This window comes from Bufo bufo, chromosome 3 (assembly GCF_905171765.1).
Source record: "Bufo bufo chromosome 3, aBufBuf1.1, whole genome shotgun sequence".
Classification (NCBI taxonomy): Eukaryota; Metazoa; Chordata; class Amphibia; order Anura; family Bufonidae; genus Bufo; species Bufo bufo.
This window is the reverse complement of record NC_053391.1, coordinates 32,859,693-32,874,497: the sequence shown is the minus strand read 5'-3', so window position 1 is coordinate 32,874,497 and position 14,805 is coordinate 32,859,693. Positions and strand designations below refer to the sequence as shown.

General features: G+C 47.4%; 1 protein-coding gene across 6 annotated transcripts in view; it reads right to left on the bottom strand.

Annotated features, from left to right (window-relative positions):
- Window positions 1–14,805, bottom strand: part of PRDM15 (PR/SET domain 15) — a 68,936-nt gene that overhangs the window by 6,146 nt on the left and 47,985 nt on the right. For 5 of the 6 annotated variants that reach the window (XM_040423033.1, XM_040423037.1, XM_040423034.1 and 2 more), the window contains 3 exons: window positions 5,347–5,430; window positions 4,354–4,529; window positions 2,917–2,991 (listed from right to left, as the gene is read on the bottom strand). In XM_040423033.1, the coding sequence (XP_040278967.1) occupies window positions 2,917–2,991; window positions 4,354–4,529; window positions 5,347–5,430 (335 nt within the window). The remainder of the gene's footprint in view (window positions 1–2,916; window positions 2,992–4,353; window positions 4,530–5,346; window positions 5,431–14,805) is intronic. The other variant, XM_040423038.1, reaches the window with a different exon arrangement.

Sequence of the window (14,805 nt, the reverse complement as noted above, 5' to 3'; positions counted from 1 at the left end):
GTGGCCTTATAAAAGCTATTTGTGGCTTTATTCTGCGGAAAAACAGGTTTTACTAACCTGTCAATCATTGAATTAAGGTGCCCAAGCAGGGGGGGTCTGTGGATGCATGGTGCCCGGCCACACGCATCGCCGTTCGTGCCCAGCGCCGCCTTCTACTCCTCAGTGCCGCCTCTCCCTCCCCTCCCGCTTTGAGATCCCGCGTGTGCGCCGTTGCGGACTGCTGGCATCAGCTTCTTCTTGCACTGTGCGCACGCGCCGAGAAGGGGACACTGCTACAGGTTGCCGGAAAGGTTTACTGCGAGTAAACTAGAGATGGGAAGTTCGGATCTTTCACATGAATCGGTTCATTCGCTGAGCTGACAAGAAGCAAGTGAACCAAAGCTTAGGTTCGCAATGCGCATGTGCGGATGCTTCGATTCACAGTTGGCTCTTGGTCTGAGTCAGGAAGTTTATTCTTTAAAACCCTGTGTGTAATTATCTACCCCACTGTAGGGAAAAAACAAGCATCCAGGGGGGGTGAATTTAACACTGGGGTAAATAATATAATTAAAATGAAGGGTTAAATGTATTTAAAAAAAAATACATCTCTCTCAATAGTTATGTAGCTACTGAATGAGACAGAAGGAGGGATGCCTTTAACATATAGATCTCCTTGAGAAGCCAATTTCACCCTAAAGGGTTAATTCAACCTGTAATCTAAACTCTGTCCTGTCACTTCTCTTATCTCTCTGCTCTGCTATCAGTAAACCTTTCCCGGGTGTCAGGGAGCCGCTATCTAATAGCGGGAGACTCCCTGAACCTCCGGGAGACTTGAGATCCCTGCAACTAGAGCATCTGAACTTTATTTGGGGTTAATCAGAGGCACTTTACATGATGGCCGGTGTATGCTGACTCCTATGTAACAGGATTGTGAATGTGATTGCTTAATTCTGAACACAGCTACATCCCCAGTTATAAGAGGGTGTGCACACTTATGCAACCACATTATATTCGTTTTTTTGTTTTTCTTCCCTCCACCTAAAAGATTTCAGTTTGTTTTTCAATTGCGTTGTACAGTTTATAGGTCACATTAAAAGGTGGAAAAAGTTCTGAAATTCTTTATCTTTGTCTCATGTTTTTACATCACAGAAACCTGACATTTTAACAGGGGTGTGTAGACTTTTTATATCCTCTGCTGATCCAAGGCTCCCGGCGGTCTTTGATTCAAGTACTGCAGTGATGACTTAACCAACTACTCCCCATGACTGCTGAGGACAGGGACTGGCTGCGGCAGTCACAAGGAGTAGCCTGTGACATCATTGCTGCAGCGGTTGATTAAAAAAATGGCTGCACACCATTATACATACAAACAATAGAGCTGAGAAATGGGGATCATTCTAAATTAAAGTGGTATTATACCTACTATAAATGAAAAAAATAGAAGCTCTTTGCGCGCATTTTTGATCAAACATGTGTCGGGCCCATCTACCAGGCGTCAAGGTGGCTTCCGCAGATGGGTCCCTAACACTAATATACTATATATTAAGCCTACAAATTTCAGAGCAGTGTAGGAACCATTGTCCATATATAATGATTGCATCTACTTTATTAAGTGCATTATTTGCCTTATTTCTGTGATTTTCTTCAATAATGTGGCCAGGGACATCCGCACATTTATATATCATACCGTGCAGGATGTTTTTATCTTTGTTTTTCTGTGATTTTTTTTTAGTCAGTGTAGGAACCAGCTACATTTGTACTCTGCTTAATTTAGAATGATCCCCATTTCTCAGCTCTATTGTTTGTAAGTGAAATGTTGTGCAGCCATTTTTTTTATCAGCCATGTTTGCTTGATGGATATGCACCTGTGACTATGTATATGGATGTGCTAGTCTAAATTTTCTTGTAGTCATTGCTGCAGCTCCAGAAACAAAAAGACCCTCGGAAGTGCTGGGGAAAAGGAGTAAGTATTTCATTTTTTATTTTATAATATTTTTTTTTAGGGTCTCAGAAAACTCCAGGCAAGGATACTTATCTCTTGGCCAGAGTGTAGAGCAGTAATGAAGAGCGTCTCGCGCTCTGGAGGACCCGTCCTGTATTACACAGAAAACCCACCGGTGTGAATGGACACTGTGTAATGCTCAGTTTCCCCTGCGGAGGCGCTGCAGAGAAACTGAACACTTTCTGCCAAGGTCTCCCCACAGCTGATTGTTGGGGGTCACAACAGAGGGAAACAATGTGATCTGTTTATTGTCAATGGAGTCAAGTTCCACTTTAAGTTATTTTCTGAAATGACAGATAAAGGGACCGAGTGAGCTGGAGCCGCCGTTTTCTAGGAATACACACTGATAACCTATCCTCAGGACAGAAGTTCCGACTCCTGGGAGCCCCATCAATCAGCAGGCCTAGTAGTGAACCGTGCATGCATGTTAGCCCCATTCAAGTGAATCGGGCTGAACTGCAGTACCAGGTGTTCATACAGGAAGACCACCGCCCAGCTGCTATAGGACCCCCCATAAAGAATATGCGCTGGCCCTATCCCCTTTGTGCAGTACTTCCTTCTCCAGTAAGGAGGTGGGTGACTAGTGCAGGAGTCATGGAAAGGGGGCAGAAGATAAGAAAAGGTGATAACACCCAACACTATATTGGGGGTCCATTTAGATACTGGGGGCAGTCACATGCTCTGCCAGGAAAAATATAGCCGTGCTAAAGCAAGAGAAGATCAGTGGGGTCCCAGACGTAAAAGCCCCACCGATCACACACTGATGTCCTATTGCAGACGTTTCCGTTTAAAGGGGGTCTCAAATTGGAAGATAACAGCTGGAATCCCGCTCAGAGGCGTCACAATCACTGGTTAGTAGACCACCACCACCACTTAGGAAGAGAGTAGAAGGGATGTATTCGCCCCAGGCGGGCGCAGAGCTTTGTACTGGTTACCTGAACGACTGAGGTTTCGTCAATGGAGGCCTGCTCTTCTAGATCGTTCAAATCTTCTATCCGCAAAGAAAGGACCTGATGTGGATTAGGTTCATCTTATTAAATCTTTACATGGAAGTTCCAGTATCAGGTGCATCAGAGAGAGCAGGTGATGGTCTGTGAGCTGCCCCCCCCCCCCCCCCCCTTCTGATCACAATTAATACGACCACTGCAGCCACCACTAGAGGGAACATGCTGCATGTGGTCTTATACCAGAGTGCAGTGTATACACAGCTCCCCCTAGTGGTGGCTGCAGGAGACAGAATTGTATCATTTAAAGGGGTTATTCCAAGGCTATAAACTGCCCCCCCATATGCCGGGCCCCTCACAATGAATATACTTACCTGGCTCCAGCACCGCCACTGTTGCTTCTACCCGTGCGCGGATAAAAAACATCCGGTGTCGGAAGGGAGCAGCCAATGGCAGGCGGGGACGAGCCTCCATAGCATCGCGGGTGATGCTAGAGCGGCTCGTCCCCCTCCCCCCGACACTAGATGTTTTCATCCGCGCACGGGGAGAAGCAGAAGCGATGGTCCGGGAGCCAGGTAAGAATCTTCAATGTGAGGGGCCCGGGCATATGGGGGGGGGGGGCAGTTTATAGCCTTGGATAACCCCTTTAACTCTATGACTACAGGGGGATTTGGAGCTCAGACTGCGATAGACATATTACGGAATTAGAAGCTGGACGGTCATTTTGAGGCAGAATTTCACATAATTATAGTGTAAACCATATGGTCAATGAGACCTGATGGGGACAGTTCACTTTCAACTAACTAAAACACTTTTTTGATAATGCAGGAATAAGCGTCTGGTCAATGGGGTCTGACTGCGGGCACCCCCACCGGTCATGAGTGGGGGTCGTGTCCCCTCATAGGAATGGAGCAGCGGTCGAGCATGTGCACTGCTGCTTCATTCATCTGTGTGGGACTGACGGAGGTCGCCAAGTACAACACTCCACCATCTTTGTGAGTACTATATAGATGAATAGAGAGGCCGTGGACGTGCTCAGCTGCTGTCGGGACCCTTGGTCTTGTGATCCAAGGGGGTGTCAGCAGTCAGACCCCCAATGATCAGACACTCATCCCCTATCCTCACGGTCCAACCCCTTTAAGAACCTAGAGAATGATCTTATTTTTGCCTCACAGTCTACTTATACAAAGTATGGGTATAGATCCCTGCTCCGCTTCCCCCCCTCCATGCTGCAATCAGCTTTAATTACAGCATACAAGGGGTTAAATAACAGATCAGAGCTTTATCGCGTCAGGATCATGGCCGTATATTACACAATGACAATGGCGTCCCCTGTAGACAATTACAGCACGCATTGTCGAGGGTTAATGACCAGGGCACAGTCAGGAGTAGTTGGTGGCAGGGGGGTGTTGGGAATGGGGGTCTTACCTCGGGGTGCTTGCGCCTCAGGTGGCGGCTCATGGACGCCCGGGTGGAGACCTTGGTTCCGCAGAGATTGCAGCTCTGAGCCTCCACCTTGTCGTGTGTGAGCTGGATGTGCTTCTGGAGCATGTACTCCGTGACGTACTTCTTATCACACACCATGCAGGTCCACTTCTTCCCCACTACACCAGAGACACAGCAGAGCCAAACATGTTACATGCACTTCTATGGTCCTGATCACAGCACACGAACTTACCATATACTAGAAAGCATGACCCGCATTTAAAATGGAAATGGGGAGGGGGGGGGGGGGGGAGACATTCTTGCATCAGTTTGAGTAGAGGAACCTGCTTTATCCACCGTCATATTGATGCGGAGGACCTCAGTGGATATAGACAGGGTGACACCTTCCCCTCTGCACATCTGTGGGAAGGGGCTTCGTCTGGAGCCTCCGTTAGAAATTCACCATCACAGAAACCTGAAGAACCCATGATAAGTCAATGGGGTACATCAAGCGCTGCTGCTGTCTGTCATGGTTTAAATCTTAGATTTTTTTTCCTCTGCTCCCATGATGGAGCAAAAAAATTAATCAAAAATGTAACGGCAATGTGAACAGCGCCAGAGATCTGTGTCCCCCAGTGAAGGAAAGCCTGGCTACGACCCGAGTCCTATGCTGTGTCGTCCAGTGATATAAGGACTTTATGGCTTCTCCCTTGACTCAAAATACATCTCGCAGCTGTGTGCCATTGTAGCAGAGCTGAATTACTCTTTCACAACAAGATGTGACAAACTCTGCTCTGCTACGTCAGTATATAAATATATAGTGACAGACTTCAACCACGTCATACTACAACAGAATTCAAACCTGAACCTTTAACTTTGGGGGGGGCAACAGATGATGAACAGATGTCAGCAGTTTCAATCCAGCAGTGATGGCGTTAAATGGCCTTTACCCCGAGCAATAAGACACCATGGAACATGTGCCAACCACAGACTCACCAGTATGCACCAGTTTATGGGTCTCCATTGTGTTCTTCTCACTGAACGTTTTCCCGCACAGCTCGCACATGAAGTCCTTCATACCTGCAGAAAATACAAGATGTAAGAGGTTCCACACACACAGGAGCCGTAGTATATACAGGATATAGACACATCTACTCAGGAGAGGCCGTGATTGGTGGTGGTGCTGGCGTCTGACCCGCCGTAACGATCAGCAGAAGTGTTAGACACAGAGGTGCCCTCTTGTGTCAGCACCTGGTACTGCAGCTCAGCTGACAATTACTTGAATGTGGCCGAGATGTAGAAACAGATATGGCCACGTGAAAAAGGACATATCTGTGGTCCTGGAAGGGCACGGTCATTCTACATGAGGAGTACCAGAGATGGAGCACCCACATCACAAACTGATGGCCTGTCCCCAGGATTGCAGCCAGTCCTAGTCTACTTCTGCTAGATGGACAGTATGGGGAATAAATACGCATATGCTATTCTATAAGGACTATGGGGGTCATTTACTATCAGAAATACAAATATATCAGGTGTATTTCTGGAGCGGATTGCAGCGTAAATAACTTTTGCGCTGCAATCTGACTTTTCCCTGCTTACACCAGGTCTAAAAAAAATTAAAAAAGTGGACGTGGTGTGGCCAGGCTGACAGGCCCGTCTAATTTATAATTTTCTACGCCTGTTTTAGGCGTAGAAAATGGTTACATTTATAAATTTAAACCAGCAAGGGAGTCGGCTTACATTCAGACTGACAGTGGATGCGCCGAAGTTATGTAGAATTGAATCAAATCTAAAGCCCTTATAGGGACCCTCGGGATGTAATAATCAATGTACTATGCGGTCTATAGACCAAAAAATCCCTTTAGGGGTCTCTAACTGATAATAAAATATACCTTTATTTAAATCAATATTAAAATCTAAGTACCCCACTTCCCCTGACGAAGCCACGCCAGTGGCGAAACATGTCGGGAGGGGTGTAATAGTCTAGCGCTAAGTTTTAGACAGACAACAGTGAGAAGTTACAAAGGAGCAGCTGAGAACCAGTTAGGAACAGGTTAACGGCAGAGTATTAGCAGTAAAATAATCCAAGATCTAGCCGAGTAGGAACTTATGGCAGAGGAAAGAGCTAACAGAATTAAAGGGAACCTGTCACCAGTTTTATGGTGTCCTACATCCAAATCAACAAAGGAATGGCTTCACCAGAAGAAGATTAAAGTTTTGGAATGGCCCAGCCAGAGCCCAGACCTGAATCCAATTGAAAATCTGTGGGGTGCACCATATTTTATTTTTATATTTTTATATTTTTTCTTCCCTCCACCTAAAAGATTTCAGTTTGTTTTTCAACTGAGTTGTACAGTTTATAGGTCACATTAAAGGTGGAAAAAGTTCTGAAATGATTTATCTTTCTCTATTCTTTTTACAGCACAGTAACCGGCCTGCCCTGTGTTCCACCGAACACTTAAAGTTTTGTAGGGAGAGAAACCATCGGGTGACCCGGGCATTCCTGTCCTTGGCCTGGCTCATCCACTTGAGGGGAGTGGTCGGTCACCAGGCGGAATTTTCTCCCCAATAAATAATAGCGGAGAGATTCTAGTGCCCACTTGATAGCCAGGCACTCTCTCTCCACTATACTATACCGGGTCTCGGCTGGGGTGAGCTTACGACTAAGGAAGAAAACGGGATGCTCCTCCCCGTTGACTTCCTGAGACAGTACAGCACCGAGACCTACTTTCGAAGGCTTTGGTCTGTATTATAAACCCCCTTTTGAAGTCGGGCGTCACCAAAACCTGGGAGCCGCACAGGGCCGACTTCAAAGCGGAGAAAGCCTCTTCCGCCCGATCATCCCAGCAAACCATCATTGACTTGTGTCCCTTCAAGAGTCCTGTCAAGGGCGCGGCTAGAGTAGCAAAGTGGGGGACAAACCTCATGTAATAGCCCACCATTCCCAGGACTTTACTTGCCTAGTGGTGACAGGTCGGGGCCAATTCCTTATCGCCTCTATTTTGTTCATTTGGGGTTTGATAACTCCGCTCCCAATGACATACCCCAGGTACTTAGTCTCTTTTAACCCTATCACACATTTTTTGGGGTTAACGGTTAGGCCAGCTTTCCGAAGGGAGTCCACTACGGTGACTAGGTGACTTTCCCAGTCGGCACCATGGATGACAATATCGTCCAGGTAAACCGAAGCGTACAAACGATGTGGACGAAGCACAATGTCCATTAGTCACTGAAAAGTGGCGGGGGCGCCATGCAGACCAAAGGGTAAGACCTTATATTGATACAGCCCCTCAGGCGTGATGAAGGCAGTTTTCTCTTTGGCAGCCTCCGTTAAGGGCACCTGCCAGTACCCTTTCGTGAGGTTCAAAACAGAAAAATACTGGGCTTGTCCTAACCTCTCGATGAGCTCATCCACCCGGGGCAGGCGATACGCATCGAATTTGGAAACCTCGTTAAGTTTTTGAAAGTCGTTACAAAACCGCAACGTTCCGTCAGGCTTGGGTATCAATACTATAGGACTGGCCCTCCGATATGGCTTGTCGCCGAGCCTCGGGTACCTGGTATGGTTTTAAATCTGACTTTTGCCCGGAGCTCATTGACAATGTCATGCTGAATTATGGAAGTGCGTCCAGGGAGGTCCGAGAACACATCCGTGTTCCGACTAACGAACTCCCTGGCCTACTGAGTCTGTTTAGAGGAGAGGCTGCCGCCTCTCTTGCATCAGACAGAGGGGCCGGTGCCTCTTCTCCTAGAAAACCCGGCCGCGGGCTGTCTTCTGTACAGGTTTCCCTATCTTTCCAAGGTTTGAGTAAATTCACATGGTAAACCTGCTCCGGCTTTCGCCGCCCTGGCTGGTGTACCTTGTACCTTTACATCTCCAATTTTCTCGAGTACCTCGTAGGGCCCCTGCCACCTAGCCAGGAACTTACTGTCCACGGTCGGCACCAGAACCAAAACCCGATCACCCGGGTTAAAGATCCGGACCCTAGCCTGCCGATTATAGACCCGACTGGGTAACGTACTCAATGACACTTTTATGTGGAGTGGGTTGTTGTTCCCACGCCTCTTTGGCCACGTCCAAGAGACCAAGAGGGTGTCTGCCATATAGCAGTTCGAAGGACGAGAACCCAGTAGAGGCCTGGGGTACCTCTAGCACTGCGAACATGAGATAGGGCAGAAGGAGGTCCCAGTCCTTCCCATCTTTAGCCACCACCCTTTTCAACATATTTTTTTATGTTTGGTTAAACCGTTCTACCAGACCGTCCGTTTGCGGATGGTAAACGGACGTCCGTAGCGGTTTTATGTGCAGCAACTTACAGAGTTCCCTCATCACCTTGGACATAAAAGGGTTCCCTTGGTCGGTCAGAACCTCTTTAGGTAGTCCTATTCGGGAAAACATCTCCATTGATTCCTTAGCTATGAGTTTGGCCAAGGTATGTCGCAGTGCCACCGCCTCCGGGTACCGAGTGGCGTAGTCTCGAATGACTAAGATGTGTTGATGCCCTCTAGTGGACTTCGGTACTGGGCCTATGAGGTCCATAGCTATTCGGTCAAACGGTACTTCGATAATCGGGGGAGGTACTAGGGGACTACGGAAATGTGGCTGGGGGATAGTTATCTGGCAGGTCGGGCAAGACTTACAAAACTCTTCCACTTCTTTGAATATGCTGGGCCAGTAAAACCACTGTAGAATACGATCCTGAGTTTTCTGCGGCCCCAGGTGACCCCCAAGAAGGTTGGTGGGCTAGATCTAACACAAGCTTGCGATAAGCCTTGGGGACCACCAACTGTTCAATAGGCTCACCCCGTAGTTAGTTTACCCGATACAACATATCCTGATGAACCACAAAACGGGGAAACACCGACTCTGCCCCAGGTTGTTGTGGTTCACCATCTACTATTAACACATTTTACCAGGCGCGGGATAGGGTTGGGTCCAGACGTTGGGCGACACCAAAATTATCCCCGGAGACATTGAGGTCTGCCAATTCAGGACCCGGCGGCAAGTCCTCCATGCCTCCCACCATCACACTTAGCGGGGTTGTCTCCCCCTCTTCCACCGAAGTGGTGGTCACCCCTACCGCTGGCCCTTCGGTCTCAGGTTCCCATGGTTCTGGTCTCCCCCCTGAGCCAGGCCACTCTGCTAGAGTTACCTCTTTCTCATGGGTATCAGTCACTCTGATAGCAGGCCACAGTGCCGAGAAGCCTCTCCCTATTATGAGTTCATAATGAAGATTTCTGGCGACAGCCACCTCGTGTGTCAATCTACTGGCCACCGTGGTTAGAGACACCAGCGCAGTGGGGTAGTCTTTTAAGTCTGCGTGGATGCACATCACCTGACTTTCCAGCCAGTATACTCAGGGGACCGCACCAGGGTAGCCCTTACTAGGGTCACCAGACTGCCTGAGTCCAGCAGAGCCTCCGCCGGAGTGTCTCCCACTTTCACCTGGGACAAGTGATCTAGAGACTCTGGGGTACCTGTTGCACACAGCCTCCTGGCATATATCGACTGACGGTAGCCATAGTTAGTGTCCATGGGCTCAACCCAACGGGGACAGTCAGCCCTTACATGGCCAGGCTCCTGACACCGCCAGCAGACTATCGGAGCCAGGTCCGCAGTGGGTACATCCCGGGCGGGTTTTATCGGCTCAAATCTCCGGGCCTGGGGTGGAGATTTCCAGGGTTTGCCGACCCCCCCTCCCGACAGAACCCTCCTTTAGATTCCTGGTAGCTTCATAGTGTTCCACCAGGTCCACCATCTCAAGGGCATTGCCAGGAGACACCTGACCGATCCAGTGATGGAGAGGGTATGGTAAAGCCCTCCAGAACATATCGGCTAACAGACGATCCAGCATAGCAGTGGGACTCAGCACATCAGGCTGTAGCCATTTTTGCAAGAGGTGAAGTAAGTTATAATACTGGGGTCTTGCAGGCTCAGCCGGGTTGAACCCCCACTGATGCACCCGCTGGGCCCGGACCGACACATTCACCCCAAGTCTTGCCAGAATCTCACCCTTGACTTTCTGGTAGTCGGCCACTTGATCGTCCGGCCAGTCGAAATATACCCGCTGGAAATCGGATGCCAGGAAAGGAGCGACGACCTCAGCCCACTGGGTAGCTTTTCCCTGATGGCCATTTTCTCGTACATCACCAGGTAGGTTTCGATGTCGTCTGCGGGGGTCATCTTAGGAATCACGGCATGGATTGCTTTCCGGGCATCGTGGACGCTTGGGGTTGCTCCTGCTGTCTGCAAAGCCATCATGTGTTGTAGCAGCAACTGGTTAGTCTCCTGCTGATGCAGGTTTGTCTCTCACTGCTGCAGATTAGCCTCCATGAGGGCCTTCACAACAGCCTCCATTTTGTCGTGGGGCACTGGTTGTAATACAGCTGGTTTAATGTACGACATACAACCGTGCCTGAAAAATGCAGCAACCAAAAATACAAGATTACACTCACCGGTAATCACTTTTCCATGAGCCCATGACAGCACCCTTGAGATAGCCCGCCTCTATCCAGGACAGGAAACAGGAACTTCCGTGGAGAGCTTCTTAAGGAGGGACCCGGCCTCTATCCACCAGTTATTTGCGAGAAACTTGTCCTATAATTTATACAAATATCCAACAACTTTCTCTTTTTTTTTTGTTCCATTTTTTATTTTTTTTTATTATTATTATTATTATAAAAAAAAAAATATATATATATATATATATATATATATATATATATATATATTTTTTTTTTTATATTTTTTTTAAATTTATATATATATTTTTTTGGGAGGGAATAATAGCGGGTGCTGTCATGGGCTCATGGAAAAGTGATTACCGGTGAGTGTAATCTTGTATTTCCCTTATGCCCATGACAGCACCCTTGAGAGATGACTAGAATAGAATATAGACTTAGGGAGGGATAACAGCCTGCAAGACTTTCCTTCCAAAGGATAACTGATCCTTGCCGCCTAGATCCAGCCTGTAATGATGGAAAAAGGTAGTAGGTGATTTCCAAGTAGCGGCCCTACAGATTTGTTCTAGGGAAGCTTCGGCTCTTTCTGCCCAGGAAGTGAAGACGGACCTAGTTGAGTGTGCCCCAAACCCTAAAGGGCAGGGCTGCCCTACTGAGGAGTAGGACAAGGAAAAAGCTGCCACAATCCACCTAGAAAGAGTTCTGGAAGTAACCTTATCGCCTTTATTTTTCCCAGCAAACTGCACAAAGAGTCTAGAAGACTTTCTCCAGGGTCCAGTCAGCTCCAAATATCTTAGAAGGCATCTGCTGACATCTAAACAGTGCAATTTCATTTCTTTCTCACTATTCGGCTTTTGGCATAAGGAGGGTAGGACTATGTCTTGTGATCTATGAAAAAAGGAGACGACTTTGGGAAGAAAAGAGGGGTCTGGTTTGAGAATTACTCTGTCATCCAAGATTTTAGTGTAAGGAGGTAAAGTAGAAAGGGCATATATTTTGCTTACTCGTCTGGCCGAGGTGATAGCCACCAGAAAAGCAGTTTTGAAGGATAATATCTTTGCTGGTAGGTCTAGCAGAGGTTCAAACGGTGGCTCATACTGGACAAAACTAGGTTGAGGTCCCATGGCGGAGCGGATGTTCTGGGTATTTGACTAGTATGATTGACTGCTTTAAAAAAAATCTTCTTATCCAAGTATGATTGGCTAAGGGGGAGTCAAAATACGCACTAAGGGCTGAAACGTGAACTTTTAGAGTACTGATTCTCAGTTTTTTGTATAGGCCGCTTTCCTAAAAATCGTGAACCACTGGTATTGGAGGGGGGTCCAAAGGGTCAATTGGGACACCAGAGAATTTTAAGAAGTTCTTCCAAACTTTTAAGTAAATGGACGAAGTAGTGTCCTTTCTACACGACAGGAGAGTATTGATCACATCTCCAGACAGGCCCTTCTTTTCTAGTATGGCCCTCTCAGATACCAGGCAGCAAGGTGTAGGTTGCTTATTTCCGGATGGTAAACTGGCCCCTGATGCAGCAAGTGCTGCGTGTCTGGCAGAATCCATGGTTCCATTATTGAAAGTTTGCGTAGCCAATGAACCGTGACCTTCTGGGCCAGAAGGGGGCGATTAGGATTAGTCTCGTCCTGTGCCGCCTCCGTTTCTGTAGGACCCTTCGAATAAGCCTTATTGGTGGGAAGGCATATAGAAGGTTGTCTGGCCAGGTTTGGGAGAAGGCGTCTATGCCTGTTGGCGAATCCTCCGGATTTAGAGAAAATAATAGATGACATTTGCGATTTTCTTTGTTTGCAAACATGTCTGTCAAGGGTTTGCCCCAGAGACATTATCTGATTGAATACTGTCTGATTCAGACACCATTCTCCCTGATGTAGGCGATTTTGGCTTAGAAAATCTGCTTTTACGTTTTCTGCACCTCTTAAGTGCACCGCTTTTACGAAGCGATGATTATAGAGAAGATCTCTTCTGTAAGTGACATGAGAACTTCGGACCTTATGCTGCCTTGCCTGTTTAAATAGGACACTACTGTGGTGTTGTCTGAATTTTTTTTTAACACTTTTCCTTTTCGCTTGGGGAGAAACGCTACCAGAGCCCGCAGTACCGCTCTTAACTCTCTTGCGTTTTAAGAGTCTCTTTTCTCTTGAGGAGACCATTCTCCCTGAGCGACTTCTACCTGGCAGTAAGCACCCCAACCCATGGGACTGGCGTCTGTTGTAATTGAGATCTGCTCCTGCATATCCCAGAGGAGACCTTGAGATAGATCCATCAAACCTAACCACCACTGTAGGGACTGAATGACGTGGGATGGAAGATGCAGTTGGGCCTCCAAGGGGGATAGGGACCCCTGCCATTCTTTCAGAATTTGCCATTGGAGCTTCCGAGAATGTAGTAATGTCCATTTGATTGTGGACGTCATCCTGCCCAACACTGCCATCCCTTGTCTGATTGTTCTGTGTCTTGATGTAATTAAAGATTGTACACCTTCCAGAATTTTGGAGACTTTGCTCTGGGGAAGCAGGCAGCGTTGGTTTATAGAGTCTAGAATTAGGCCTAGGAACACACAGCTTTTTGATGGAGTTAAGTTTGACTTCTCCCAATTTATCCGCCATCCTAGCTTCCCTAATATTTTGATTACTTCTGAGAGGTGGGAGGACAGGATGCTTTTTGATTCTGCCACGACCAATATGTCGTCTAGATAGGGTATCGCTAGGATATCCTTCTCTCTTATGAGCCATCACCTCCGCCATTAGCTTGGTGAACAGCCTGGGTGCCTGGGATACACCAAAAGGAAGCTCTCTGTAATGAAAATGGTGGCCCTCTCCGTCCATGAGAATCGCTACCCTCAGGAACCTTTGGGAGTCTGAGTGGATCGGGATGTGATAATATGCATCCTTTATGTCAAGAGTTGACATCGCACATTGTGGATTGTATCGATTCCATTCGGAACTTCTTGTACGTGAGGAACTGGTTTAGCTGTCTTAGGTTTATTATCATCCTGAGGTTTCCGTCTGGTTTTGGAACCAGAAAAAGGGAGGAATAGAACCCCTTCCCCCTTTCTGATTCTGGAACTTCTATTAGGACTTTTTTCGCCAATAGGGAAAACACTTCTTGTTTTAAGGCTTGGTTTCTTATAGAGTTCATGTCGAGTTTCGTCATTTTTATCCTTTCCGGTGGGGAAGAGGCAAATTCTAGACGGAATCCGTCGTCTCTTATTACCCCTAGAATCCAAGGGCTTGCGGAAATAGATTCCCAAGCCTGAAGGAAGGGAGACAACCTTCCCCCCTACCGGACTGGCACCGTCATTGTAGTGTAGACTTGGAACGGTTACTGGACTGGGAGCTGAAAAGGAGACCCTTTTCTTTCCTATTTCTGTTATCCCTCCAGTATCTCTGTCTTTTATCTCGGAAATCATTCTTTTTGTTTTTACGAAAAAACTGGCGGTTATTTGTGGGTCTGCTGGAGGGGAACCCTTTTTTGTCACCTGCGGCCTTTTCTAAAAGGTCGTCAAGGACAGATCTGAATAAAAAGTCGCCCTGGCACGGTATAGCACATAATTTGTTCTTCGACCCCGTGTCTCCTGACCATCCTTTTAACCAAACCGCTCTTCTGGCGGAGTTAGCTAAAGCCGCAGATCTAGCGCTTAATTTTAAGGCATCTGAGGATGCATCTGAGATAAAGTCCACAGCCTTTAGGATTGTGGGGAAAACCTCTAGCAGCTGTTCCCTTGGGGTTTTGTTTTCTATATGCGTTTCCAGGTTTTGTAACCATATCTTAAGGGATCTTGCTGTGGAGGCAGCGGCAATGTTAGGTTTAAGTGCCTGGGTGGAGGCTTCCCAGGCGTTTTTAAGAAACAATTCTGCCCTTCTGTCCATAGGGTCCTTTAGGCCCCCCAGGTCCTCAAATGGTAACGCAGATTTTTTGGACATCTTGGCTACCGACGCATCTATTTTTGGTGGTCTATCCCAGTTAGAGCATTCCCCT